The sequence below is a fragment of the Anser brachyrhynchus genome (genome assembly GCF_964034855.1).
Source record: "Anser brachyrhynchus genome assembly, chromosome: 13".
In the NCBI taxonomy this organism is placed as follows: domain Eukaryota; kingdom Metazoa; phylum Chordata; class Aves; order Anseriformes; family Anatidae; genus Anser; species Anser brachyrhynchus.
Window position 1 is genome coordinate 6,354,821 of NC_137708.1, and position 25,133 is coordinate 6,379,953.

The 25,133-nt window shown below is 35.3% G+C and overlaps 1 protein-coding gene across 2 annotated transcripts in view; it reads left to right on the forward strand.

The window, feature by feature from the left end:
- The first annotated feature begins 8,188 nt into the window (after positions 1-8,188).
- LOC308177031 (uncharacterized protein) overlaps positions 8,189-25,133 on the forward strand; it is a 263,641-nt gene continuing 246,696 nt past the window's right edge. For both annotated transcript variants that reach the window (XM_080553628.1, XM_080553627.1), the window contains exon 1: positions 8,189-8,283. In XM_080553628.1, the coding sequence (XP_080409754.1) occupies positions 8,208-8,283 (76 nt within the window). In that variant the 5' untranslated portion in view covers positions 8,189-8,207. The remainder of the gene's footprint in view (positions 8,284-25,133) is intronic.

The following is a 25,133-nucleotide window of genomic DNA, read 5'->3' on the forward strand; positions in this document are numbered from 1 at the left end:
TGCAGAAAGATTTTCCCAAGAAAAAGCTGGGACATTGTTTCCAGAGGGAAGAAAACAGAATAGGGAAATCATTCAGGACAAGAGACTTAGGACTCTGAGACTCAATCTAGACAAATGGTCACAGGACTTGGATCTCCTTGTACTTACTGGTAAAACTCTAAGAGATTTTATGATTTTTTTTTTTCTTCTTCTGAGTAAATAATCATTGAAGATGCTCATGTTCCATATCCTAGTTACTTGGTAGTGTTTCAATATTGATATACAAGGTATGATCTGGACAGTAGTAACAGCTTACAGAAAAGAGCACTGGCTTAGTTAGACATTGGTTAAACACATTGAGAGAATTTTTACTGAACAATGTGCATTAGTCCAGATTTAACTGCGTGCAGAAGCCTGGTCATTTGCCTTGCAACTAGAAATGAAATTTCTTGGCTTTGTTCCCGACCTCTCTAATTCTCCTCTTGTCATTTTGCTTGGTGAACTGCTTTAATGGTAATTTTTAACTACCTTTACAGAAACCTTTTGTATTTTGAGTTTCTTAGGTGAAAGTTGTTATAGAAATGCACTTTGCAGTTAAGTACTTCCAGCAGGATCAGTTAGGAGTTCACAGTTATCTTTGTCCGTAATTTCACTATGCACACACATCTCCTTCCCCTCCTTCCCCTCCTCAGTAGGAACATGTCAGTTTTCAATGCAGCCATTTATAATAAACAACAGGTGTTGTGGGTGTTTCCAAGCTTGTACTTGCCAAGAGAAAAGTACATAATCCAGTACTTGAGAGCAGGGACAGTCATTTTTGCCATTAGCAGAGAGTAGAGCCTTGGCTCACATACTGAATCCTGGCAAACTTTGCTCTGTTAAGTGCAAAAGGGATTTTGTTCATTGTGTAGTCTCCAAATAAATATATGTGCCTGTCCAAATGTATTGTTAAATTCTTCAGAGGGAAAGAGCTTAGATTGGGATACTTGCCATTTTTCTCCAATTAGGAAACAAACAGAACAAACAGGGACCTGTATAATTAAAACCTCTGTTTATCCAAAAGAAATAATATTTAAAAAAAAAAAAAAAGGAAGCTATGATTAATGTACGTGTATTTTGGTGTTCAGTCTAGATTTGTAGCTTTTTCTTCTCTCAAACTAAAACAAGATTTCAGTGTAAGATGATTAAATCTAATCAGTTACAGATGCCATTGCTATCCAGTGTGTAAACTGATGCAAACTCAGCCTCTGTTAAATGCTAGGTGATTTTTATTATTTAGGGATCTTTATGAGGTATAACTCAGGGAAGAATAGTTCATGGTTTAAATATTTCATGTGGTGAGAATTGGTAACTCAGGAAACTAGTTATGGACTATGAGACCTCAAATGGCATTTTAGAACCTAAAGGTGTGTAGGATAATAGATCTACCTCTTTCCCTACAAACTATTTAGCATATTTTAATATTTTGCCCATTCTAATTGTTGTAAAATAGTGTTTTGATTGCTAAGTACAGGGGATTGTTCTAACTTGACTAAGATTTAACATAGGTTAAAAATGATGGGAAATGACTGTGTGCAGCTACCGAGGTAACTGTGTGTCCTCCTTTCACTGTGAATAGTATTTTATTCACCTGTTAGATTGAATTACAAGTGCCAGTGTTCTAATTAATATTTCTGTATACGTCATGCTTTCCACACAGAACATTTTAATAAGGTTGTTGAGGCTTTATATTGCTTAGTTATTTGGTGCTAAATATATGTTGAAAGTTTTTTGTTTCTTGCTTTGTGTTTTTCTGTGTTTTTTTTTTGTTTGTTTAATTTGTTTGTCATCCCCTCTGCCACACTCCTTTCATTTCTCAGTATGTGCCAAAAGATGATTGATCTAGACAGACTGGTTTTGAACTGGATATATTTTCAAATGTGATGGTTCTTCCTCCTTTAGGTTTTTTTAAATATTAAGGAAAGTTCTCATTACATTATTCTTATGAAATATCTTTATGAAAAATCTCTGAAATATGAATTGAACAATGTCCTCATAAATCTTCTAACTTGGTAATATATGAATGTCCCATTGGATATTCTAAGATCTTGACTTGGGTCCGGCATCCTAAAAGTGACCTGTTTAGATGACTGTAAAATTTTTTGAGTAGCACTCCCACTACTTGGGAAGAATTAGGGAGTGAGGAAATTAAAGGCACGTCTATTGAAAATTCAGTTCTTGTTTTCCAGTAAAAAGATTTTCAAGAGACTGGAAGCTCAAAAAGATGCAAGCTAGTATTTTGAACTGGTATATTTTGAATAGTACACAGGGCCAATATATACTTTAATTGCTGTCAGTTTGTCTATAACTCCTATATCTGTCGAAACAGGAAATTATCTAGTTTACCACATAACTTGCTTAAACTTGGAGTAATATAGTTCATATAAAGTACTAGAATCACCTGCTGCTCCTTCTGAGTTTATCAGTAAGTTGGCATTCCTTTCCTTGAGTGGACAAACTAATCACTAATAATTAGCATTCAGGTTCCTTTATTTCCTGTTGCTTTCAATTATAGTGATAGCTGTGCTTTCATTACTACTTTTGACAATTGGCCATGGTTACTCAGCTTGAATTTTGGAGCTCTAATTCAGTCTTAATCAACTTATATCTTGCATAAAGAGAGACTGTCTAGCAATCAAATACATTTTTTATTTGCTGTTGAAGAGGTGGGTATAAAGGCTTAATGTGGGTGGTCTTTTTTTTGGGGGGGGGGGGGGGGGGGGGGGGGAGGTTATAATAAACATTCCTTCCCCCAATGCCCCTTTTTTGATTTCTGCATTACCTCTGTTTCTGCCCAGGTTGAGAATTAGGAATGCAAGACTACACAAATTGTTAGTAAAGAGATGGTTTAAAGAAATAGGAAAGTGTGTTTGCTTATTGTTAACTGTTGATGACTCATTGCTGTTCTTCAAATGAATTTTCTAGGGCAAAAATTACTCTAAACTGTCAGCTACCCAGCTCCTAAATTACAAAGATAAATCTGATTCAGAACGCTTAGTTGAATTTCATTCTTCTTGAGGTTGCCAATTCTGTCTTTTTTCTGCATTCAGTTTTTTTAAGGTTACCTTGAGGTTTAGTTCAGCAACAGGGAAAGTCTGACTTGGCAGACTTCTAATGAAATTGTTTTAAAAAAATTGTTGGGACTGGTCTTGTGTTCAATTAGAGTAACTTTGGTCATTAGCACCAAAGGTGCTAGCACTTTCTACTCTCTATGAATATACCTATGAATGACGACTGTTCAGAGGACTGTTAATTCTCTTAAGGCTTGGTCAAAAGCTAATTGAGGTCAGTGTAGAATCTCCTGTTGCCTTGACTGAAGCTTGAATCGGTTCTTAGTAGTCGTCAAATCTATTTAACACTCATCAATTTTGAACACTTTTGCAATGCTAAGTTAAAACATTTCTTGAAAAAAACTTGCAGATAATTTTATATATGAATTGGGAATTATTTTGAAAGCATACAGGAATGTGTGTATTTTGTGGTTACCTTTTAATAATTGCAATATTTATTTTTTTTCCTTTTAAGACCTGATTTTGCATGTTTTTAATAAGGTTTGTTGCTCTTGTCTTAGTTTAGTTTAGTTTAAGCTTTTTCTACCGATCATCAGATACTTGTAAGACGTCTGATTCTTGAAAGATTGACACTCAATGTGCAATGATTTTTTTGAAAGCCTGCATTAGCTTTCTTAAAAACTTGGCCTTCATAGATTTTTTTTTCAAAAAGACACACGAACAACAAGTTACTATCTAAAAAACATTTTTCCATACTAATATTTTTTTACATTACACTCAGCTTTAACTCCTCCACTGTTGTCTGTTCTTTCTTTGTGTTTTTCCATGAGCCTATGATGTCTTGCATTATCTCATTCTTTGTCACACGGTTTCTCTGAACAGTCTTCCTTTCTTCCAGTGGACATGGGAAATCATTTCATAATGGGTCGGTAAATCTGATTTGCTTATAATCCTCAGTCCTTGGAGAGGATATACCTTACTGGCCTATGCTTGCTGTGTCTTAACGTCTTAATGTCTTGCTGCTATTGTTTCACAGTAGTTTGTTGACTACAAAATGTGTTTGGAGCTGGCTTGGCACATCTTCAATTTATGGCAAGAATGTGCTTATGGTCAGGCTATAATGCAAACTTTTTGTGTGTTCATAAAATTAAAAGAAAATCAACATGTTGAACATACTGCAGTTGCTGCTGGTTTGTGGGTATGTTTTAACTATTTTATGCAGCTCCATTTGCACAGGCCTAAAACTGAAAACAGTTTATTCATTAACATGTAGAGCTATAAAAGACATTTTTTGTCTTGCTCCAGAAAATATATTGCATAGAAGAACCTAAGGTAGCACAACAACAAGTTTAAATAAAACAATTATAAACTGTTCACATTCAGGAGGAACAAGCTCAGTACTGTCTCTTAAGGGAGAAGAAAATGAGACAGGAAAGGGCAAATAAAAGAATATTTTGAAAACTGAAAGTGACACATTTTTTACTTGCAGTTCTCTTCAGGAACAATATATGCCCTTAACTCATTTTCATGTTTGAATACAATAGACACCATGTATGTGTCTTAATAATAGATGTATACATAATGATGGTATCACCTCTCACAAGCACTATGCTAATCAGTGGGGTATCAAGACAGAATAATGAGACAGGGTGTGTGTTGTAATGAAGAGCCAGTTGCAGATGCACACCATATATGTATGCCATTTCTTCCATGAGCTGTGAAGAAAGGACTAGAAGAGGGGGGAATATAACCCACAGTATGTTGAAGAAGGGAGATGTGAAAGAATTCACTAGCTTGGTCTCGACTTGAATTGATAGCAGGAGAGTATGAATAAGAAGTGTTTTTGGAAAGAGAGCCTGATCCTAATATATATAAGAAATATTTGTAGGAAGATGGATTTTGCAATTATTGATGGCCTAAAAAGACGACAAGTTAGAAGTAAAGTTTGGAGGTCAGTTTTATATGAGGAAAGGATATATAAATACTCTTTGTGCTAATGTAGTTCATAGGGCCCATTCCATGGGCTAAACTGTACATAGTTCTGTGTTGTAAGCAAAGAAATCATAATGGAGCCATTTAATATAATAGATAATCTTCATAACTCTAATTATGCAAGGTGATGGTATCAGGAAACAAAAGGCAGCATTATAGAATTTGTGAATACATTCCATTTTGAACAGCCATTCATTTTGCAAAATCATTTCTGAATTTAATTTGCATTCTTATATTTTTATTATAGCATTTTTAGACGTTTCAGACCATATATCGTGTTGTGGACAACTGTAAGTTCTCTGTGCACAGTTTATCCAGAATATTTTACTATGGAAAAGGATAATCTCTCCAGGAAGGCTTACAAAATGGGGCAAATCCTATGAAAAGCTAGTGAGATACGGCAGTATCTCATCAGTTCTTCATCTGTGAAGTTAAAAGGTCTTATTTTTTTGCCTTTGTCCTTCACTCTGTATCTCTATTCTAAAGATCCAACAAAAATACTAATACTTCCTGGCAGCATAAGCAGGTCAAAACTCAAATGAGCTCTGAATATTGTTCCCAGGGGAATGAAGAACCATGTCACACTTGCTCAATTTCAACATACATATATTCAGAAATTCTGGAAGTGAGGGTATACATTGAAAGTTATATTCTTAATGTAGTCAAATATGATGAAATATTGTATTATGTGACAGCTGAGCTTGAAATGCTTGCTTGAAAGGGAAAATTATAGTTTTTCTTTCCATGACTTATTTACCTGGGAGGGGCGGGGGAAGAGGGCAGAAGTAAAGAACTATTTAAATACTGTATAATGCTATTAATATGTAAACATTCAAAACCATATAAAAGTAAGAATTGATTATAAACTTTATGAGTTCAGATGAATGGACAGTTTCTAAGATATAATAAGGGTCTGTAGAAGGGAAGTTCTTACGTATGTAAGCAGAACAGAAACTTGCATATGGTTGAGATCTTTGTTAAGTGGATGCTAGTGAGAAATACTATTTAATGGTGAGACTTCAAGAATGGCTGCACTTTATAACCTGTACAAACAGAAAAGAGCATTACAGAAAGTTTCATGTTTACAAAAAAAGTCTTGCATGCAGTTGCCCGGGGCAACAGAATGGTTTTTCTCACTAATTTGGCTGCATTAGAGCTCTAGAGAGCTAAGCTGCTGCTGCTGTGGAGGGAAAGGTCATCATGTAGGAGAGGAGGCTTTTTACGGTGGTGGGATGGCTGCTTCTCAGAGGAGCAGTAGCTGTGCTTAAACCCTCTGTTCACATTAGTGACAGTAAGGACAAGTCAGACTGTGGTTCTCTGTCGCTGTCTCATCCATTCTCACATCCCTTCCTGTAATAACAGCTGCCCTTCCCTAGGTAAACCCTAGTTCCTTATTTCTGCAACAATGAAGCTCAGTTTTGCCTATGCATTGACAAGACTTCAGCTGGCAGCAGCGGCTGCCTATTCGAGTGGATATTTGTTATGGATTTAAACATGGTTTAACTTTTGTTTACTCAAGAGTCAATTTGTAGTGTCTATGAAAGTGTTCATTACTGGAGGATATACAAAACTGCATTGACTACCTCAGTTCTTAAGCAGTGAAAAAAAAAAAGTGGTTCTTAAAGCTCAGTACGTTATACAGAAGGGTATGTGACTTAATACTGTACGTTCCCATTTTACTAGTAGAGAAGACAAAGGCATGAACTCCTGCGCTGCATTGTATCTCTCTCTTTCTCTCTCTCTCTCTCTCTGATAAGTAACATCTGTGGTGACTTGTATTTTATTTTCATCAAGGTAGAAGTCTTCCAGCCTCAAAATGCATTCTGAATTAGATCATCATGTCAACAGAACATAAAGTTATCCATAATAATATAGGAGCATGCTCATCACCTGCCCAGATACATGTGGTTACTTTGGTAACAGTGAAAAAGGAAATGTCGTGTCCCCCCCCCTTTTTTTGTGTATGTGTAAAATTTATTGAAGTATATTTACAGTTTGAAACAGTGAAAGTAACTGGTTATCTCACTAAAATTAGGAGGTGAAAGATATGTGGCATGACATTTACTACATGCGAAAAAGTATTTCAGTGACAGACCTATTGGTTGACAGCATGGGCACTCAGAAAGACAGACTTTAAAAGGAAGGATCAAATAAATAATGCCTGCTCAAAGTGAAGATATCAACCGGTAGACCTGGCTCCAGTTTATCACTGTTGCCAGTTTATCATTGTTATCTTACTACTTTTTGATTAAATCTGCCACAATTCTTTTCTGTTTCCAGTGTTTGAAGAAGCTCAGCATTTTTCCTGCCAAAGTTGCATCTTAAAGTGGCAAATATGTACAAGATGCTTCCATTTCCTATTTTACCAAATCCAGTTTGTTAAATCAAGTCCACACTTTCTTGATGTTATTTTTTTTAATAGTTCATTTCTAGACATTTTTGTTTTGCTTTGTGTTGTGGTTTTTTTTTTGTCTTTATTTTTGGTGGCAAAATATGAAAGATCAGTTCTTGCACTGTTAAGCAAGTATTTCTGCCTAGTGTTTTTTTGTATTTTTTGTCTCCTTAGACTAAACTTTCTACTGCAAGTTGGGAATATGCATGTAAAAATGCACAGAATTATGAAGTGTTGAATAAATACAATATACTGTAACTTTAAGTTTGATCCAAGGAGAGTGAAGCCATTAAATAAAGTTGTTTCCAAATATGAACTTGTGAACCTCTAGCTTCTGTCTTGAAATCAAGGCACAGAATATTGTTTTTTAATGCAAATAATTATAAATGTATTCAATGCTTTGTTTTATACAGGGGGAAGAAATTCCCTCTTGTTTTTTGACCCATTAAGTACCAATATAAAACGTATAAAATTCTAGAATGATTTCAATTTTAAGTAGTGTTCTATTCTTGCTACACAATAGACAACATAAAATGTGTTTTTAAAAAGAAAGTCTTTCATGAAGCATGATCAAATTAATACTGTCTGGCAAACCAAAACTGAAGTTGATAAGATACAGTAAAGCACACAGATGTCAGAATTGCATTTTCTTGCTCTCACCTCTACATGTCAAAAACAGTTTGTAAGTAATGGATTGCATTACTTCCTTGTGCTGTAAAGATTAGTGTAGAGATTTTTGCAGTGGAAATGGGATTCCTTGAATCTGAAGTGGAGAGGAGACAGTGACTAACAAAATGTGGAGTACTCCTTTAAGAACAGAAGGACAGGAAAAAGTACAGAAGATGAAAAATGGTGGATGGAAAGAAACAGGTAAGAAAGATGTATAAAAATGTGTGCAAGTAACAATGACAATGGAGATACAGTCACGGCTAAATTGTGTGGAAACACTGTGCAGAGTGTTTCAGATTGCAGCAGATAGCTAACAGTATACTGGCTGAGTCTGCCTCAAACATGGCTCTGTTAGAATCAGGGGAAGTGCTAATCATTTTAATGCTACATTTCTTGTGGCTTTATCCTAATTTATTAGAAGCACAGAGCATTAAAATAATTGAAGAAGAATGTCAGCTTATGCATAGTAAATGTTTCTGGACAATCAAAAAAAAACAAAACATAACAACTTGAAAACATGATCCAACTGCAATCTCAGGGTTTAAAAGCAGGACAAAGAATTCTACAGAACTTTCTCACTGGTGTTGAGAGAAGCTAACTTGATCTTTTTTTTTTGTATGCAAAACTACAAATGACAAAAAGTATGCTGGAGATGGGGGGTGAGGGAAATATCTCAGAGGTTTAAGGTACGGAATACTTTTTCATATGTACAATTAAGGAATACTAGAGATGAAAGTGACTTTTTGACTACAGATGGAAGAAAAAACGTTCACTTTCTGCTCTAGCGCTTTGTTCTCCAAGAACTTACTCATTATGGGTACTACTTAGAATAAATTTCTTTGAACAGGGAAATGTTTTTATTTATTTTCATTTATCTGCCTGTCTAACCATATTAAATGCTTTGCTTTCCACCTATCTTTCTGATTTATTCTGTCTTGCCTCTCCTGTGTCAGGCAGGAGAGGCTGTTGCTGCTAAGCCATGCTGTTGTTTATGGAATCTCAGAGAAAGTTGTTTATCTGCAGTGCCTTGTCTGCCGTAGGTGATTTCAGACATGCTGAATGGTGGTTCTCAACAGGGAAAAAACTAAGATCAAATAAAGAACATATCATACTGGGGGGCGGGGGGGTAACGAACAACACATAGAAATCACGTGTTTGCAGAACATGCAGTGGCAGGACGTAGTGGCTCCACTGTCAACACCTCTTTTTGACCTACTTTAGGTCTGTTTAGACCACAGTAGGAATTTCGACTTGCACTGTTATCTCATGTTTCAGTTCTCCATGTCAGGAGGACAGAACATATTGGTAAACAGAGCATCTTGTTATCTACAGTGGGAAAGATAAATCTGTAGTTTTTCAAAACAGGCAGCTAAAGCCAGTTTAACATCAATAATCACAAACAGTATCTGTCAACCAAAAATCACACACAAAAGAAGTCTGCTACCTGCAGTCAGAAAACATAGTCAATGAAGCACAGTCCCAATACTCAGTCACAAATGTAAATGGAAAACTGTACACAGAATGGGACAGGCTGAGATAAATGAGGTTGTGTTACAGTGTGAACATACTTGGACAAAACTGCAATTAGGCATTGGTTTTTTTAGGGACCAATTCAGCCTCTGCCACAGGCAAGAACAGCACTAAAGGCTAGCTTTAGCAATTTTTTGTAATTGCTTGGTAACCCTGTGAGTTATTTCAGGAGTTGGGATTGCAATTTATAGTTGTAGCAGTATCATCATTTTCTCTCTCTATTTTATGATGCAAGTATCTGTGTCACTTTACATTATTGCTGTTATATCCATACACAACCATATCCTGAGACTACTAAATAAAAACATGTGCAGGGAAGATATTAACTTAAATAATATCAAAAGGTGCTAAATAGCTACACTTGCTATTTTATCATTATAGAAATGAGCACTACAATTTTTTCGTTGAATAGTGAGAGTAGGTACTATAGGAGTGTTTTTATAGCTTAAAACTGTATACATGAAAAATATTTTCTCCTATCTTTCATTAATCTGGCTCAATATTTTTGCAGACAACACTGAACATTAGAAAAGCAAGATGCCTACTAACATCAAATTGTAAATTCCCATCGTATTTCTTCTTCGTTTTTTATTGCTTCCTTACTTGGCTTGATGATTTCACGTGAATAAAGTACAGTACCAACATCAAGATGTTCTCATACAGGTTTACAAAGGAAAAACGTAATTTGATAGACATGATGAAAAAGTGAAAGAAAATACTAGAAGCCAAGCTACAGATGAAATGGATTTTGCATTTTTTTTCCTGTTGTTCTTGCTAAAAATCAGATGCACCCGTGAGTTCAAAGAAAGCTAAGTTGCAGTTAGCACTGTTAGCTGCTGATATAATGCATTATTTCCTGAGTTATGAGATTACTTTGTTGCCCTTTTTAATGTGAAATAAAGAAAATATGAGTGTACGTACTAGATTCTTTAAAGGGTGGGGTGATTCTTTTTGTTGGTGTTTCTAGACATTGAGAGGAGGTGTAAATCTTGAATTTGTCTCAGATCACAAGACCAAGTCATTGTGTTCTGTCCTTGAATGTTTTATAACAGAGTAAATCATACACAGTGAATTAATTTTAAAGAGTACAGTTATCATCATATAAGCATAGTTAAAATGTATTAATTTAATTTGCAAAAGCTATCTTAGAAAATCTACTCTGGATTTGTGCATTCTTCCTGCCTCTGTCATATTAAATTTTTTTTCTTTCCTTTAATTCCCTCAAAGTCAATTCTGTTAAAATATTCACGTATCTTAGTGGAAACCACCATTACATTAAAGAGCAATATCTAATGCTCATCTGTATCCTGTGAATCTTCAGAACAGGATTATAAAGATTTTGATACAGTAAATTTGCATATACAGTAAGAGTTTAAAGAAACTCTGGTGAGGATTTTTATTAGAGCCTAGGGGATAAAAATATGAATAATCTGAAGTACTAATTGAAATGCCACTTACTCTAGAATATGTGGTTAAGGTTCTGTTTGTACTTTGGATGAGATATATTTTTATTTGGGGTAAGGTTGTTCTGTGTGTGTATGGCTGCGTGGGATTGTGTGTTTTTTTTTGCACACAGAAATAATGTGAAAAAGACATGCCAGAACATGCAACAGGCTCAGCATTGCTTGTAAAAGTTTGCTCTTGAAATGATTACAGGCTACAACATTAATATTCCACTTAAAGCTCAGAGGGCTCAGAGTGTTATTTTAGATCACTAGCTAATTGATAATGCATAAAATCATAATATAAAATACAAATTTCCTCCCAAACATTTGATTAAGACGCTATGTATTTCACGTATTTGCTGCATAATGAATTTTATGCTGGATCTTTTTAATTATTTTTGAATAAATATATCTGAATAAATGTTTTCTCAGTTGGATAATATTGTCTAGCAAAATACAATTTACTTTGATACAGGGGTACCTGTATACTTGCCTTTTTAAAGGAGGTGTTTAGCAAATATGCATAACAAGCCAGGACTTATATGGGAATATCTTTTATGGTTATGTCTTTTCCTGTTACAGTTGCCCCAACCCTCAACTACAAATGTTCCTAGCCAGACTAGAGTCTAGTATGTAGTTGGCTTATTATAGAGCAAGGTAGACCTAAAATCTCATTCAGACCTCCCTGAAGTTAAGAAATGCTGGGTAATGTAGTGTTTATGTTCATCTTTAGTCTCTATAGACTCCATAGTGTATCAAGTTGGCACCGACAAGGAAAAAACTTGAAAGAATTTATTTCATTATAATATGCTGAAAGAGAATAATAATAATAAAAATAAAAGAACCTGTTTCACCGTAAAATATATGAAGTCCCTAATTGAGCTATATTTGTTTTGGAGGGCTTGGATTCAGCTTTGACTCTCAATTTTATGTTACAGGATGCTAACTGAGAGAGTTCTGAACAGTTTTAGTTTAAATTTTCCGATTTCTGTTGTCCTTAGTAGGTAATGGCTTTAACTAGAGGGCAGAGCATGCCAGAAATTGCAATGGGATTTAACTGAGTGGAGGACATGTGTGACATGGCTAGAATGTGTGTGGTCTGTCCAAGATTCATGTGATTTATCTATTATTTTGATAAAGATTTTAAAAATCACTACAAAAAGAGAAATTGAATATTAACTTTCCTTTATGATATTTTCAACTTGATTTCTTGTTGATTTCCCAGAAAATGTCTTCAAGAATAAAATACTAGTTCTGGTAACGTAGGGCTTGTGATAACCTGCTAGCCCTGGAGATTTAAGAAATGTTACCCAGCAGTTGTAAGTGATGGCAGGAAGATGTTTCTATTATGTTCATCGTATGCCAACTACCTCTGACAGAAAGGAGTATCTCAGTCTTTAGAGCCCAAATCTCTCCTGAATCTTTAGAATCTCTGCTGGAACTTCTGTCAGATATTTTAGAATGCATTTCTTTTATCTGTGTTGGTGGTTTTGTTGTTGTTGTTTTTCTTGTTGTTGTTGCTGGTTTTTTTTTTGTTTTGAGAGTATACTAATTCCAAAGTTGTTGTCTAAATGCCTGCTCTGACATGATGACAATTGTTTTCTTTGTCATTTCATGTTCATCTGCAGAAATTTGTAAAGCATGACCTTCCATTTGTGGATACTCAGCAATGCAGTGTATCACCTTGATGTGTTGCCACTGACCCCTTCTTTTCTAGCTGTGTGAGGTGTTTTTTCTAAACCATTCTTCCATTTTTTTTCTTTAATAAGAACTTAATGATTATTGATCATACATTTTTATTTTAGTCCTACTTTTTTTTTTTTTTAGCATTCATTGTTTTAGTCCTTCTAGTGACTGGTGTGCCTTGGTAAATCTATTTGATGGATTCTTTTACTCTGCACTTGTTTAATAGTCTAAAATGATATATTTGTTCTAATCATTTTGAATCTCCTTATCAGTCTTTATAATTGTTATATTTTTTATTAATATCACAAGATTATGAGCTCCATTTCTGCTTCATCTCTATCCTATATATTTTCTTGCTTCCTTTCCTTGTGTTTATCAGTACATGTGATTTTCATCTTCTTGAAAATTTGTCACTTCAGAGATGAATTTTTTGTCCTACATTCTTTTGCCTTTATTTTAGTGTCATAATATTGTCAGGCTATGTTAGTGATGCTTCATAATTTACATTTGAACATTTTTTTCAATACTATGCATGTGGATTAGTTCATAAGTATTCACAAATCACTACCACTGAGACACATGCATGCATGCGTGCCTTCATAGCCCAGGAAAATATGTCAGCTGAAACATTAGCAATATGTTTAATCAGCAGTAGAGCCAGAGCTCATCTGAGTAACAGAAATTGAAGGTCTTAGGCAGAGCAGTAAATTCTGCAGTGCAGAATAGTTTTCAAGAATAAAAAAACTTAGCAAATTAAGGGCATCAAGCTAAATTTATGGTATTAGCAAATGGGCTGAGTGAAAAGCGTCTGGAAACTTATACACATGCAAATGGACTTTAAAAATGTTTCAACTGAGCATGAGGCTGAGACATCATCTCTGTCTTGTTGATGAGCCTGGCTTACTTCAGTTACCTAGCTGGTTTTAGCATACTCAGTATCCATTTTGTACAGTGAATTAGCTACTCGTTATTAAAATGACCATGGTAGATGAGGAAGAATAGTCCTGAATGTTAAGTTAACTTGCCTTCACTACAAATGATCACTGAACTGTAAATCATTGTGGTGCATTTAGGCTCTCCCAAGATTAGTAGTATTGCCATCATATGGATGTCATGGGCAATCAGTGTAATCACTTTTACACAAATGGTTTGCTGGTAATCTTATTCTCATGTGAACAGAGATTTCCATAAACCAAAGAACTGAGAAAAAGCAAAAACAAAAAACAGAGCTAATTCTATAAACCGTTTGCTGATTAAAGATCCAACTCAGAATGCTTCACTGTTTACTTCATTGCTTTGACCTAATTTGTTTGTGAAAGAAAGTAAAAACACTTCCTTCAGGTTGTTGTTTCTTTATTGACAAAGGATCTCAGAATTATGTGCGTTCTTCAAAAAGTTAAGACAGCCAACAGCTCTGGAATAGCATGATTTATTTACTTTTTCTTTACTGTTTTCTCTAGGACCTCTTTGGGGACTGAGATATACATAGATTCCTAAATACATTTAGAAAACAAAAAATTACATACCATGGCTTGAAGCAGTTTTGGGGGTATATTTTAGCACACTGGTCTTGAAAGTTTAAGTGCCACAATGTGGCATGTTTGTGGTACCAGAAAAAATTTAGATGCTTAGCCGTTGAAATAAAATCATTATGCAGGGCTTGGAGATTTTCATCTTCATGTTAGATGTTACTGATGTTTCAAAATGCAAATAATATACAGAATAACCCATCCTGTGGATTTATTATACTTTGTCACATGTAGTCTCTAAAAGAGTGTTTTCTGAAACCTTTTGGTTGAGCAATTTAATTTTTGCTCATGCTGAGTCAGCGGCAGTTCAACTTCTCTAGAGTATGAGAATGACAACTAAATTATTTATTGGCTACAGGTGTTTATACTTGCTCATTTTACCCTAAAGCATATGATTTCCTGCTAGCAATTAAAGGTAGTTAGCAGTTTTCACACTAATGTAAACATTTGTATGCAGTAATTAGAGCTTCTTGCCATAGACTCATAATGAAAGAACAAAAGTGTTACTGATAGCTACTATGTAGTACTTCAAAACTTTTTTGACCTGAATAGGGTCACGTTCAAGAAATGCTACACTGATAAAAATAAAGCAGTTTTGATTTCAAATGAAGAATTCAGTTTTATTCTCTATCAACTAGTAAAGTTTAGACTGCAAATGCATGCTCTTTTGGTCTACTCAGATCTGGGATATCTGTTGAAATTTCTTTTATTGCTTCTTATATTAAAAATAGGGACCTCTGCGTTTTGCCCTGAAATTCTTGTCATCTCTTTTTGAAACAGATTGTGAAGAATCTTGTAGTCATCAGTGGTTACGAAGCCTGTTTGCATTTTTCACTGTTTTCAAGTAATATGGAAAAATCAAAGGAAAAGTGAATAGGAGCAGCAGAAAACAATTATTTATAGCAAAAATAACCCTCAGTTTCTATGGAAAATTATTTCAAGAGCTGTTTCTGTACACTGAGCGTGTATGGTTCTTTATCTTAACTGTGGAAGAATGAATACCTCTTGTTTGATTTAATGCAGTTTCTTCCAGAGTGTATGACATAAAGGGCAGCAAGATCAGGTTCTCTGTCCATTCAAAGTAAACTTTTGATATAACTTTAATAATAATTTCATGTAAAATGAGAAAATTTATGTCCATGCTCAGTGTAAAGACGTACATATAAAGTCTTCTTATACCAAAATACTACATTTTACCTCTTCTGTGTCCTATTCCACAGTTTTTTTGTTTTGTTTTGTTTCTTACTTGGTTTTAAATTGCTCCTTAAGGCACTCAGCACTGCTTCAGAATGAGTACAGCATATCCTTCCCCTGGTTAGGAGAACTTGATGATTTAGCTATAATGGATTCCAGGTTTACAAAACAATAGTTCTTTAATTCTAAGTGTTAATAATACCTTAGATAATTCGTCAGGAAGATTGCTAGCAGAAATAACAGTGAAAATTCAGTGCAAAAGTTAGAATGTGTTCAGTGTAAACTGGAGCAATGGCAGTGAGTGAGATAGTAATTTAGCTGGTGTGGAAACACTAGGTTTTAAACACTGATTACACTGAACAGATATGAACAGTCTTGGTAGACTGGTCATCTGAATCTAATAACTGCTTTCACAGAAGTTTTGTTTTTTTTTTTAAATAAAACAACCTAATAATATCTTCAGGGGCTTATTTTTTTTCTGTTTTGTTGTTGTTTTGTTTGTTTGTTTTAGATTATTTCCTAATATCCCTCAAAGAAAAGAATTTGTGAACACTGTAGTGGATTGGTTTTTTCTTGTTTCTTAGTGACAGGTCCATTAGCTAGATATTTATATACTTGCTTACATTTTTTAATATTCATTTCAATTGGTGACCCAGACTGTTAAGATGTGAAACCGCTTTCATTAAACTGAAGTGTGCATAATTGTCAACATAACTTGCCTCTAAGCTAAGTGAATCTGCAAATGGAAAGGGTTATAAGCTTAATGCAAACAGATAATACAACATGAAAATAGGCTAAAAGGATAAGAGAAGGAAGAACAGAGGTCATTGTGAACAAAAAATGAATGAACATTTCCAAACTTCACTAGTGCAGAAGGAAAAAGTAGATGAGCTATTTTAATTACATATGGAAGATGCTTTTTAACAACAAAGAAATATTTCAGATCTGTGCTTTAAGTGATCCGAGATAGCATTTGTTTTGACTGGGATATCTTGGTTACAGCACTAGTTAGTGGAATTTACCAGTGAAGTCTAAGATTAAAGAGTGACTTTGCAAACGGTTGCATGTGGCTGAGTAGTCTGTGTTTGTGGTCTGTATGGAAGCCCCACTGTTTGATGGATCCTTCCAAAATTAATGTGAAGAAAATTGTGTTTTGTTATATGACAAGAAATGGGGCATTAGTGTTAGTTGCTGACATTTGCTTGCTTTATTTTGTTGTTCTATAATGATCACATGTAAAAGGAGCTGTTTCATTGCATGATATTAATGACATGATTTCCTAAGCATGAATCTAGGTCAGCTGCTGCTGTGAACGTGTGACTAGAATTCTGAAAGTTACCAACAACATAAAGATAACAACTTGCACTGAATCCTAAGAAAACAATTACGGTATAATTTGCTTAGGTTGAAAATTGATAAGAAAGCTACTAGAAATTGTACAATACTCTTCCATTAAAAAATATCAGCTTAGCAACACATCCAGCTGTAAAAATAAACCAAATTCAGTCATTCAAAGAACATTTAACAGGTCTAATTGGGAAGCAGTATCAAAATGGATTTTTTCTATCTTGTTAGACAGTGTTTATCACAAACAGCAGAGGAAACAGTCTACAGGGCATTGATTCTGTCCCAGTTTAGCTGTGCCAGGATAATGGCTAGTCAATGTTCTAATAAAAAGAGTTTGAAAATAAAATGCAAGTGATTACAAAAGCCTTAAGCAGCTAAAATTGTTCTTAATGATGTAGCTACAGTTTCTGTTACTGGAATAGCTTTTGCTGATTTATATTGGTTTTTACTCAAATGGTTGTCTGGTTACAAATGATGTTTTTATCTGTACTGAACTAAGGATTTACAAAGAACTTTTAGAATTAGCCTAATTAAATGCTTATTAATATTTTAATAATAATTACAACATTATGTTTTTGCCTGGGGTTTTTGAACTAAAGATCTGAAAGTGCTTTACACTCTTAAACAGGCTAGGAAATTGAGGTAAGGAAAGGTTAAGTAACTTGTTTAAAGTCATTGAGCTCAGATCACAATCAGGATTTGAATTTGCTGAGCCATGCATTGCTTCATCTTAGGACAGTTAGAAATAACACAATCTTTCATTGAACTAGAGGTTCACTAAGATCTGGGGGGGGGAAGGTTGTATTTTATTTATCTGTACATATCAATATAGCAGCTTCTATTCCTGCTGTTGTTTTAAAATGGTGTGAAAAGAACACAGATCATTACAGGTAAGGCTGTACTGTTCACTTACATTATGGTTACATGTTATCTAGATGTTTTTTATCTTTGATTTTTTTTTCCCAGGATTGTACAGGAAATAGATGTTTTTATATAGTTTTCACAGTAATGTCCAGGCCTTTTTTTCTAAATTGTTATAGTTGATTGAGAATCTGGCGTTATATGCTAGCAGTTAAAATTTCTGCATTACCTTGCACTTGTAAATGTTGCGTATCTTGTGTCATGATACTCGATCAGCTCTCTTTTTATAGGTCCCTTCAGATTTCCTCAACTGTATTCTATTCTAACTAATGCAATTTTGTACCACTTAAACATCTTGTCACTTTGATTACTCCTTCCTAAAAAAACACTTTCTCTGCCCTATTCTCTCTTTAAGTATTTTCAGCTAGCAGAGGTATCATACCTCTGTTCTGTAAGTGTGTATTTTCCTTAGCAAATTTTGCAGTGGACTTTGCTACGGGCCTTCTGAAAGGATGAGTAGGTCAGGTGCTATCTTCGTGCTGTTTCAGAAGAACAAGCCTATGTGAATAGAGGAACAAAATTCCATTGGAAGTCAGAGAAGTAGTGGTACTTCTTTCCTCCATCTAGATTATGTAGCCTTAAGACTAAATAAAGATAGGCTAGGAAGTTATTTTTCATTTTAGCACAGCAAACTATTAAATTATAGTTCTCAGAGCTCATTTGAAAATTGTATTTGTATCTAAACAATTTCTTTTGGATGAAACAGGCAAACCACTGTTTCATTCATTTTAAAATAATTCTATCTCTGACCCTTTATGGATTGGGTGCCAAATCAGTACTTAGCTTACACTCTTTACAATAAAGATTAATAAAAAAAAAATCATCATTTTAAGTAATTTTCCTAGTTACCTTTTTATTTTCATTCTTTCCTGGAGACTCTGGTTCTGTCACGAACTCTGAGCTTCTGATATGATTAGAAACATTTTTTTCTTCCTTGGTTAATTTCTTTCTCAAGAATTTCTCTTTTTGTACTCTTTAAACTTCTATTATTCTTTAATCTGTTGTCACTTTGCATATTGTCCCTTCTCCCAGTTACTTTGCCTTAAAATATAAGTATTTTGGGACTAGTGGCCCCTGCTAGGACACGTGATTATTGTCTGGATATTGGGCTAGTTGTGGGCAGATTACTTCGGGAAGGGTTCAGAGGCTGAGAAATTATACTTTGGGAAAAGTGGTCCTAAGGAAACTGCAGTCTGGGGCTTGAGAACTTTTACCTTCCATAGAAAAGGGCTTTTAGATTTAAACAAAAACATGCACCTCCTCCTCAAAAAAAAAAAAAAAAAAAGGAGGGGGGGGAAGTTATGCAGGAGGGGATGACACAAACAAAACCAACAGCAACAAAAGAAAAGGTTTCTATGGTTTAGGTGAAATACCTGCAGAAAAAGAGTCTATGGAGTGTGCGGACAAGAACTTGTATGATGAGAATTCAGCTGCATTCAGAGTACAAAGAGCATGGCATGGAGAGCTAGGATCTAGCAGCAGGTGTTGGCAGAACTCTGCTTCTAATTTCCTTAGTACTCTGCTACCCTGCTGCTGCTTCATTCAGCTGTACTCTGGCCAGTGCTTAGCAGGACTCACATTCTGTGTCAAAAGAATAACCAGAGAGACATTTATTTTCTAGCTCTGAAACTTAAGATTTCATGCACAAGTGAAACTTTATTCATACAGACTTTTCCTATGTAAATGGAAAGAAAAAACTCTTAAGTATATAGTCTGTCTTTAAAGGTAGAAGTTCTTTACCTGCTGCAGCAACATGTTTGATTTTATTCAATGAAACAGCTGCAATATGTTAGAGGAGTTTGTGTTGACTTTCCTCTTCACTATGATTTATTCAGACATCATCTGTAACAGAAGAATTCTTTACATTGCAAGTAGGTACTTTGGAATCTGAAGATAGACAATGAAGAGGTGTCCTTGCTTTTCTATTTGTGTCCTTATTTAGCAATTATTCTTGTCAGTCAGAGCAGACTGTAGTCTTTGAGTGTTTCCATTTTGTATTAGCTTCTGTTACAACTAAAAGGAATGTTTATCTCTTTCTGACTTCCTGGCATCAATCCAGCATGGGGATCTGCTCTACTACTAATCCAGTCACAGTTAGTACTGGCATACTGGTGACTCCAGCTTTTCTGACTAGAATAATTCTGTTTATGTTGTGCAGTGTCTTTTATCTAATGAGTTAATGTTTTAAAGTCTTAAAACATTAGCTCCTGGAATTAAGAGATATAAGCCTGAACATCAAGTGATGAACTGGCTCATCCAATGTGTTGTTTTTAATAACATCTTTAGAATTCTTAATTTTGAGTGCCTGCCGTATAATTTTTGAGGTTTGGGCGTAGCCGTACTTAACCTTATTTGCAAGGATAAACACTGACCCACTCCTGTTTTCTCACCATGGTAAAACTCACAGCACTGAAGTGGATGATTGCAGGATTAGGAGGAAGATACTGAACTGAACTTAGTAGTACTTAGTAGACTATTTTTGTCATTCATGATATACTAATAATTAAATTTTTCATATTTACATTAGCTTTTCTTGTTACAGTTTTTGTCCATGCAAGTGATATATTTACAAACTGGCTTTTCTAACTGTAGCTTTGGTGATTAGCGATTATTTAAGTCCACATAAACATTTTTCTGAAATTAAAAGCTATTTTTGCCATCCTTCAAATGAGGATGGCCTTGTAGAATAGCTCCAAAGAAAAAGAATCTGGTAATTGAAATGCTAAAAGATCCATAACTTTACCCCCATTATTATCTAAATCATTTTGTAGATAGTCAGTGTAGTCTCTTCTCAAATTCCTTTGTGAGCTGGCTTCCCCAGTGCAAAGGATCTTGATGAAAAGAATCAATTAAGCTTGGAAAAGCTCTGATGGTATAAATATCCTCAGTAAATAAATTGTTATTGTATTAGATAAAACATGCTGATTTAAAACAGTTGATAAACCCTATCTCTAGTCTGTGGCATATTCTCTGGAAAAACTCCCAGATTTCTTAGAATGAATAATGCATGAGTATCTCCGTATGTGATTGAGTTGACTGGTTGCAATGTATCTGAATATTCTATTGTTTGATTCTGATTTGTTCTCTATTGAGAGCTCCCTAACCACTGCCTTCTGAGGCAGCACTGAATTCTGCTCTCAGATTAGTGCAGTGAATTGTCTTCACATTAGACAGCATCAATGATGAGAGCAATATTTAATTTTGAAGGTAGAGTCATCTTAAAATCAAAGAGGTGAAGTGATGAGATCAAGCATGCTCTGGGATGTTAGCATAGCTATTACTGTCAACCCCTTTGTCAAACAGTAGAGATAATCCACTATGTTCAGCTTCCAACACAGAATATTGGTTTTGTTATCATAATTTTCAGGTGTTGAGATGCTATTTAATTCTTGTCTCTTGGATAGCATTCTGTCTTTTCTAATTTATCTAGAATCAAATTTTAATATTTTATGTATTCGGTCTCTCTATTGCATACATATAAATGGAAATATTATTAAAATATTGCATGTATATTTTTATTGTTAATAATAAATATCACTATAGGAATATATACTTCCATTAAGATGGTCTTGGGGGCTTGTCCTGCAATCCAAATTAAGAGAAGTCTTTTAAGTTCAGGATCAGTTTCAACATTAAAATCATTGAGAAAAATGGATTAAAAGAACATTTTAGTGGTTAGAACCCTCATTTTTTTTAGATTATCTAGACTTTTGAGCTCTGTACAGTTGGGGGTGGGTGAGAGCAAATTCAGAAAGAAAAAAAAGGGTGGACTGAAAAAGCAAAGTAAGTTAAATACTTTAGGAATCAGTGAGTTGTAAAGATGGAGAGAGGGAAAAAATGAACAAAGAATGTACTGTAGATTGTAAAATGGGGTAAAATACATGAAAGTACATGGATGAACAAGGATGTTAGGGAAACATTCAAGGGCTGGAAAAGCATAAGGAATTATAAGACTAGGAAATATTAATTCAAAGAAGATAGGATATAAAGTTGCTTATGACAAAAGTAAGGAGACTAACACAAAGCCAAAGCTGGTTAAATACTGCTAAAACACGTCTGCAAATTTGTATTCGGGTTTCTAAACATATCTTCTTGGTTTCATTCCTTTTCTCCTGTTATTTCTACAAAGAGTCAAAACGCTGAGCTTAACTAAGGTGAATGTTTGCAGAGAATGAATGCAAATGTTGTCTACGTGTTAATGGGTATGTGTGATTCTGGCATGTACTTATTGCATGGAAGGTATACACAGGTCCTGCATCACACAACTGATCTTGTGTAATGTGAAATTTGAATATCTTCTTCCATGGAATCGAGAATAATTCAGTTTTCCTTAAAAACATATTTAAAGTTCATCAAGTGGAATAATGAAACCAGGTAGAGAATGTATGATATCTGTCTAGTTCAAAGTACGTACAGAGTTGCAACATAGCATGTACATACTTCCCATTGTGCTTCACTATATTATTCACTATGCTCTAATGAATGAACTTGAAAGCATAAAATAAAATTGAAGACGTTAGTAATACTGAAATTGCCAGAACCAAGACTTGAAAGGTCAGAAAGAAAGCAAAGTCAAAAAAAAAAGGGGGGGGGAACAAACGAAGAAGCAAACAATACAACCTCCTCCACCCTCCCCCCACAAGTAAAGCAGAAACAATAAAACAACCCTTGTCCTGTTCACAATATCCATGTAAGTAATTTAACTTCTGGGAGAAACTGTATAGAAGGCAACCTGGCTATTCCCTAGGGTAAAATTATTCATGAGCATACAAGTTTACCAGGTCAGGCCCTGAATCAACAAGGCAGTGACTGTGAAAGACAGTTCAGAGCTGGCAAGTGAAAAGGAAGGTTAATGAGAAGCGCTGGAAAGACGTTCATTAAAGTGGAAATTGAAGTCACCTAGGCTGAGAGTAGTCAGCTTGAGAGAAGGGAAGAAAGTGAGTTTTACTCTCAAAGTCAGAAGGAAGGTTAGAAGAGAAGTCATAGGCAGCAAGTCCTGCATGGACAGTCGGTGCTGTCAGATGCTGCTGAGTGGCAGCTGACCAGTGCATTCTCTTTTGAATTCTGAATAATGTGTGCTGACTGGAATTTAACTGTCTGTCTTGACTAGGAGCTGAAATACAGATTCGGAAATTAGGTGACATTAACTGTTAAGTGCTTTGTGGATTGTTAGGCTATATGCATGTGAAGCATTTATTTGTGGGGAAATAAAAATATTGGAGATAAGAGACTTTCACACAGAAATAAAATTTTGTCAGGATTTTTTCTCATATTCTTCCATTTCAGAATTTAAAATTTTATTTTGATATATCAGATTTAATATCCAAAGTTATGCAGAAATTTTGAATATTAAAGTTGTAGCAACATTTATTTTTAACAGTCCCAGTTCCAGAGTCATAAAATAGACTGGGAATTAATTTTTTTTTTCCTGTGATTCCTCAGTTCTACATTTTTAGGAAGGCACAGGTCTGTTATTGAGCATGAAGTCTGGATGTTCACCAGGCTACTTTTCACACTGTCCCTGTTCTCCACAAGTGATGTACTAAGGACTTAAAACTTCTCTTAGCACAGCTTTTGAGTTTCTTGGAACACATAAGCTTCAGTTGGTCAATAGGCTGTCTCCTGAAAAAGACAGTAACATCACCTTTTCTCAAAGAATTCTGTTCTCCCCCTTTGTGTTTGATACGATGGCAACATTCTTAAGTTGTAAGGGTGCGGAGGGTTTTCTGGTTGTTCCTGAGTGTGTCTGCAATGAAAACCACTCGCTGTCCTTCCTCTTATTATGAAAAGCTAGGATGTCAGAACTGACAGCCTGGTATGTGCTGGGACAACGTGCCAAGAAAAGGAAATGTAGTGGAAGAAATAAACCACAAATATTGTACTGCAGGTCATTCAGTGAAAACAAATGACAGACTGGAAAAAAAAAAAAAAACAACACCTCACAGGATGGAGCTTAGCTCTGTTGATAATGGTAAATAAACACTGCAAAGCTCAGAGATCCTGTTTTTTGCTTGGAATGGTGGCTAGCTTCTGTTACAATGTTTTAACTTGCAGATATGTTCTGCTGCAAAATTTTACAGCTGGGTGAAGCATCTCCATATCCTTGTGGAGCGGCCTGTTTGAACGCTGGGGTTGTCTAAAGGCTTGTGCTTGAGAGTTGGGATTCCCATACAGAGTGAAATCCCATTAGCCACTTTCCAGCAGAGACAGAAAGCTGTTTCTTCCTTGACAGTGGAGCCTAGCAACTCACTGGCAGAAATAAAGAGAACACTATTTCACTCTGTAAAAGTTACATCTCTCCATACTCTTATCTCCAGCAAGCTGTCCAGGTACTTTAATGGACAAGTGCTATTCTGAAGGTGAGAGAAGGTGAATGGATTGTAATCATTGGAAAGAAGGGAGGGATATGGTTCTTGTCTCTGTGAAGAAAGAACCATAAAACAGAAGTTAACGTGCTGATTGTAAATTACAGGAGCTGTGCTTGTGATTACGAGTGCAATGGGTGCGCCTAAATTTTTAGTTAAGCTTCATGACCCAATCGTGAATTGTTTTGCTGTAAGATACACATATCTTGTCAGTTTGTCTTTCAAACTTTCAAACTTTGTATCAGTTTTTAGGGCTATGTTTAGTGTTTATTACTGCATGTGCTCCATCTTATGTGTATTTATCTCCTTTTTGCCCTTCAAGGCAAAGACTGTTGAACACAGAAGAAAATCTCACATGCATTAGGATTTCTGGAAAGAAATGCCAAATGTAATCCAAACACTGAAAAGTGCATGAATTTCTTAGATGACTGTTTTAATTGCATGCAGTTGCACCCTGCCTTGTGCAGCTGCCTCATGTGCCCTTTGGCAATACAGTTTTAGAAAATAAAAATATTCATCCACCTGGCACTAGAGAAAATAATAAATTCTCTATAACTTTTTTTTTTTTTCATTCAGTATCAGAGTGTGGCAGATGCCTCTGGCCCAATGACGGCAGCCTGGCAAAGGGAGGAGAAGGCCTGGTGGAGGCCAAGGCTCACAGCCAGCGCGTTTTGTGTGTGGCTGCTGCAGTGACTCCCAGAATCAGGGAAGCTGATCTTTGCCTTCAACTTCCCCGTAGGCTGATCACTGTTTTCCTGTTGCACCTAAGCCTTGCCAGCATGATTGCTTCCTTCGTGTTCTGCCTACCCTTCTGTTATCCCTAAGCCGGTCTCAAACATAAAGTCCAACACAGATTTGAAAAGGGGGTCTGTGCCATTCTCATTGGTGGCAGTAGCAATGCCTTGGGACCAGCTTCTTTTCTCTTATGGGTGAAGATCTGACATAGCCAGTGTTTTGCAGCTGAGGTGCTGCTTCAGCTTTGTTAATCTCATTAGATAAAAATGCTTGCTTTAAAGATAAAAATAAGTAAGCAC